This window comes from Spermophilus citellus, assembly GCF_964194105.1.
Source record: "Spermophilus citellus genome assembly, chromosome: X".
NCBI lineage: Eukaryota > Metazoa > Chordata > Mammalia > Rodentia > Sciuridae > Spermophilus > Spermophilus citellus.
The window spans coordinates 2,487,032-2,493,031 of NC_138190.1; the positions used below are offsets into that span (position 1 = coordinate 2,487,032).

The 6,000-nt window shown below is 53.2% G+C and overlaps 1 protein-coding gene across 1 annotated transcript in view; it reads right to left on the reverse strand.

Annotated features, from left to right (window-relative positions):
* PRKX (protein kinase cAMP-dependent X-linked catalytic subunit) overlaps positions 1-5,533 on the reverse strand; it is a gene marked incomplete at its 5' end in the record, with an annotated part of 30,018 nt that extends 24,485 nt beyond the window's left edge. The window contains 2 exons of the mRNA XM_081276897.1: positions 4,308-4,476; positions 5,506-5,533. Of these exons, the coding sequence (XP_081133023.1) occupies positions 4,308-4,476; positions 5,506-5,533 (197 nt within the window). The remainder of the gene's footprint in view (positions 1-4,307; positions 4,477-5,505) is intronic.
* Between the last annotated feature and the right edge of the window lie 467 nt (positions 5,534-6,000).

The window sequence follows — 6,000 nt, forward strand, 5'->3', positions numbered from 1 at the left end:
AGGAGGGACCCCATAACCGCACCCCTTAACTGAGACCCTCATAATCAGTCCCATAACCACGCCCACTGTGGCCACGCCTCAATGTGGCCACGCCCCAGCATAATTAGACCCATAAATCATATCCCACCATAACCACGCCCATCCCAAACCACGCCCACTGGGGCCACGCCCCCACCATGACCCACCCCATAGTGACCACACCCCTACAACCAGCCCTATCCTGATCCTGTCCCACTGTAACCACACCCCCTAGCCATAAACCACGCCCCAGTGAGGCCACACCCCCACTGTGACCACACCCTCAGTGATAATAACCTGGTATAACCAGCCCTATTGTAATCATGCCTCAGTGGAACCACGCCTTAGCCATAACCACGCCCACTGTGGCTACGCCCCCACCTCAATTACACCCCATTGTGGCCACTCCCCCATAACCACGCCCACCACAGCCACACCTTAGCCATAACCACGCCCACTGTGGCCACGCCCCCACCTCAATTACACCCCATTGTGGCCACTCCCCCATAACCACGCCCACCACAGCCACACCTTAGGGATAACCACGCCCCACTGTAACCACGCCTCCACCTCAATCACACCCCATTGTGGCCACTCCCCCATAACCACGCCCACCACAGCCACACCTTAGCCATAACCACGCCCACTGTGGCCACGCCCCCACCTCAATCACACCCCATTGTGGCCACTCCCCCATAACCACGCCCAGCACAGCCACGCCTTAGGGATAACCACGCCCCACTGTAACCACGCCTCCACCTCAATCACACCCAATCTGAACACTCCCCACTGTAACCACACCCACCAGGACCACACCTTAGCATAACCACGCCCCACAGTAACCACACCCCGTAGTAAGCACGTCAATAGGCCCCTGTGACCACGCCCCTCGTGACCACGCCCCCGTGACCACGCCCCTGCAGTAGCTGCCTGACCCTGGCTCTCTCCCCCTGTGTCTCTAGCTCAAGGCAGGGCTCTGGCGGAGGCTGCGCTGTCCGCCTTTCGTCCGCAAAGTGTGCAGCCACGGCTCCCACTGCAAGAGCTCCTAATTAAAGACCAAACCAGGCTGTTTGTGGGTAGACAGCTGTCTTTAAAAAGTTAGTCACAGTTCCCCCACAGCTGAGCGTTCCGACCTGCCTCTGGGGCCACCAGCCCTGCCCCCAGGAGACCAGAGGCTGGCTCTCCCCCCACTGGCTCTGCTGGCACCTGTGGCTCCCCTAAAACAAAGGCCTGTCCATCTCCTGCTTCTCTTCTGATCCTAGGGGGTCACGGGGGCACCCACCTGTACTCCCAGCAACTCGGGAGGCCGAGTCAGGAGGATGGCAAGTTCAAGGCCAGCCTCAGCAACTTCGCCAGACCCTAAGCAACTTAGCGAGACCCTTTCTGTAAATAAACTGCGAAACAAAGTGCTGGGGATGGGGCTCAGTGGTTAAACACCCCAGGATCGATCCTGGGTATTGCAAAAATATTATTTTAAAAAAAAAGGGACTGGGGACATGGCCTCCAACGAACCTCCCCAGGACCCGGGAGGTCAGGAACCAGACCCGCGGGCACAGACTCTAAAGCAAGTCTTTCCTGGTCAGCAGGGACCCCACCACTGCCCCTAATGCCCATCAGTGGACCCACGAGCTGCCATTCAACCGAGAGCAGAAGATGTGTCCTGGGTCAACAAACGTCTTGCTTCCAAGTAGATGACAGACTATTGTGGTCTGGATAAATGGCCCCCCAAGGCCATGTGTTCTAGAGCCCAGAGAGGCTGCTCCACCTCCTGCAGTGCACAGCACAGCCCACCACACAGAACCCCCAGCCCCAGAGGCCCACAGTGCAGAGGACACAGTCTCTGTCTATCATCCCTCCATCCAGCTGTTGTCTGTCTATCTATCTGTCTGTCTACCAATTCTGTCTGTCCAGGTGGCTCTCACACCCTGGGTGGGGCTGCTCCTGGCACCTGGTGTGTGGAGCCCAGAGAGGCTGCTCCACCTCCTGCAGCGCACAGCACAGCCCACCCCAGAGCACCCCAGCCCCAGAGGCCCCAATTGTGCAAACTCGATTCTGACCATGCTCTCATGGCACATGGTTATAAAAAAAAAAAATGGAAGCAGAACCCGCTCAGCGCTCCCGGGGAGGGTGGAAATCACTTGCGAGGTGAAGCAACTGACTGTCGAGACAGACCTGAGAGGCACTTTGGAGTCCACGCCTCCTTCGCTCACGGTGCCACCACATGGAAAACACGTCCCTCTTGGGGTTTGGAATCACGACAATCACAGCGCTGGCCAGACATGGGGTGCTCAGCTGAGCGACCCACGGGGGAACCTCTGAGGGTCTGCAGCACTAGGTGCACCTTGACCCAGTTCTCAGACTCCCAGCCTCCAGAACCCAGGGGACGCGTCTATTTAGTCACGTCAAAGAAATACACAGCCTGAAGAATGAGCTCTGTTGTGCTTTACAGTTAAAAAAAAAAGAAGAAGAAAAAAAATCCCAAAATGCCAAGCAAGATGGTGCATGTCTGGAATCCCAGAGGCTCGGGAGGCTGAGGCAGGAGGATCGCGAGTTCAAAGCCAGCCTCAGCCAAAGCAAGGCCCTGAGCAACTCAGGAAGACCCTGTCTCTAAATAAAATGCAAAATAAGGCTGGGGAGGGGGCTCAGGGGTCGAGTGCCCCTAAGGTCAATCCCCAGTAACCACCTCCAAAAAAGAAATATTCCCCAAATTCCAGAAAGGAATCCCATGGATGTGGGGCAGGGTAGTACCTTCCAGCTATTTCTCTTTTATAAGCAAAAATTTTGCTTGTGGGCAAGGACATTAGGATTTTAAATCACCCCATTCTAAAGAGGATGCAGATTCCTATGGAAGGTGTCATAGCATTTCTCCCGTGTGGAGACAAAGTGTCACGGGCTTTTAACCAAAATCAGAATGTTCCAGAATATTTGCTGAAGGTGATTTTCCCACTAAAAGCTAACACACCTGGCTGGTGCCACCTGGTGGCCCCCAGACCAGGTGAGACGTGTGTATGCCATGAAGTCAGAGGAGCACGTGGAAAGAGAATCTGCACAGAAGACCAAGCCCAGGAGGTTGCTGAAAACAAGAACTCAACCCACTTCAACCTGCTCACCGCCATGAGGCTAAACCGATGGAGCCTCCCAATGTGAGGCTTGCAACCTCCCAATCAGTGAACGAAGCAAACCTCTTTTCTTTATAAGGTACCCGGCGTCGGGTATTTTGCTACAGTAAGAGAAAAATGGACCTGAGACAAGTGCGGAGGGTGCCTATCATATGGGTGTGCAAGTACATCTTTGGGGAGGCATCTGGGAAAAACCAGCGTGGCCATTAACATGGCCAATCTGAACTGTCGACTTGATTGGATCAAGAGACGCTGAGGATTAAGAGGCTTATGGGCCGTCAGTGAGGCTGGGTCTGGGAATGATTGGCGTGAATCAGGATCCATATAATCCAGGAGAGGAACATTAGCAACATGGCGGATGGAAGACGTGGTTGCTGGGTGGAAGGCCCCATGGATGGGGAAAGAGAGACGCGCAGGCAGCCTGCACCTTTGGCAAAATCGATGGGAAATACTCTTACCCTGTCCCCATGGTCTGGACGTCCATGTTGGACCCTGATCTGCAATTTATTAGTAGTAAGAGGTGGGCCTCCAGGAGGTGACTTGGTCACCAGAGTGCCATCATTACGAAGGGAATTAAGCCTTATAAATGACTCCAAGGGAGGTCCTGCCCCTTCCACGCTATGAGGACCCAACAAGGTGGTGCCATCTTGGAAGAGAAGGGGCCCTCACCAAACACAAGATCAAGGTTGATCTTGGACGTCCGGTCCCCAGAACCAAGAGCAATAAATGAATGCATATGGTGTTTATAATTAACCCAGTCGCGACCATTTTGTCATAGCAGCCCATATGGACTAAGCCAAAGAGGAAGGATAGATTCATTAGGTAAAGGCTGGACCCATTCAACAGGAAGGAGGTCTGGGGTACATCTTAATGGAAATCTAAAAGATGATTGGAATTAATAAAGCCATTAAGATTTTTTTTCCCCATTAAGACATAGAATCCAAGGATGCTACATCCCCAGTCCTTCTATTTTTTTTTTTTTTATTTTGAGATAGAGTTTTGCTAAGTTGCTGAGGCTGGCCTCCAATGTGCCATCCTCCTCCTTCAGCCTCCAGCCTGGGATTATATACATGTACCACCACGTCCATTTGGCTCAACCCATTTCTCCTAAGACAAGACCCTGGGGAATCCCAGGGTGGGTTAAGGGGGAAGGGCAGGTGAGGAACTCACAGCTTGACGAGGAAGGGGTGATTGACTTCCATCAGGACTGACTTCTCATTGTGAACATGCTGCTCTTGCTTCAAGCGGATGACCTCGGGGATGCTCATGACCTTGAGGGCAAAGTAGTTCTTAGCAGCCTTCTCTTTCACCAAGTGCACGCGCCCGAAGGTCCCCGTCCCTGGAGAGGAGAGAAGGAACATAAGCAGTCAAGTCTGTCCATGATGGTGAAGGCCATCCAAGGAATCGGGGGGATCTGGGACCTCCAAACAAATCCCACTGGGGTTGGAGGCTTGGTATCCTGGCTGATGTACCCAGGTGGTCACTGTCACATAAAATTTGCAGATACATACACATATTACAGGGAGAGAGGGGCAAAACCACCTGGTCCCAAATGGCTCTTTCACTTGGAGGGAAAGTGGGCGCCATTTTGTAAAGAGCCTGGAGAAATCACGCCCTCCCCCAGGGAGCAACAGGACACAACAGCAAATGAATCCTCCAGCATGGCTGGCTCTCTTTTTCTTTCTTTCAACAATTCTAGACAGATGTCCTTATTTCAAAAATCAAAAATGATCTTATTTCAAAATCAGCCACTTTGACCTTGAGGGCAAAGTAATTCTTAGGTTGGTGACCACTGTGTCACCAACTACACCCCCACACTCCAACCAGACGCCCCATCCAGCATCCGCCGCTCCCTTCTGGAACTCGCCGTGGCCCACCCCATCCCAAAAGAGAACCCCTCCTCTCCCTCCAGCTCTTGGCATCTTTGAGCATGTCCCCAACCTTTGTGGGATGAGGAGGACGCGTGGGGTCAGCCTTCCCTGCAGCTTCAACAGGACAATCAGGTGACATAGGGCGGAAGATAGAAACAGGGATGTTGGGTAAAGGCAGCAGCTCTAGAAAGGCACCCCCTCTCCTTTCTCTCAAGGTCTGAGGTGTCCAAAATATCAAGTCTCAAGAAGATTCTAAGAAGATGGGAACAGGAGGCCCAAAGGCCAGCCTCCATCGGAGACAGACTCTCCACCCTGCCTCCCTTTCCCAGAATGAAAGTCAATTGTGGCAAATGAAGTAACCAACCATGCATGGCCTTGAACCTCACTGACCAGAAGCGTCCAGCGTCCCACAGAGGGCTGTGTTCCTTAGCGGAACACCAGGGGGAAATGTGACTACAAGGTTCAGCCAGGAAGAAGACATGGTCCATGCAACACACCAACTGGCCAAACATTGGGGGCCGCCATGTTTGTTTGGTACACGTTGGAGTCCAATGGGGAGCCATGGTGGTGTGTGTTTTTAAGATGGAGATTGGGGCATGATGGGTAGACCTCTGGAATCCCTCGCAGGCATGAGTGGGCTGTCTGTGGGTCAGGGAATCCACTGGGCCGCCATGTTTGTTTTTGTACACATTGAAATTGAATGGCGAGCCATGGTGGTGTGTCTGTAAGATGGAGGTTGGGGCAGGAAGTATCGGCCCCTCAAATCCCTCACAGGCCTTGGTGGGGTGTCTGTGTATCAGGGAGGCCTCTGATGACCAAACTCAGCTGACCTCAGTAGAAGCAGAATGTCTCGGGACATTGTTGGGGGACTAGAGATGGTTCTGCACCTGGGGACAATGTTAGTGAGAGTCGCTCCTCACCCAGGAAGGACCTACAGGGTCCCAACAGGGATGACACCCAGCAAGCAAATTCTGCATGCAGAATGTCCCCGA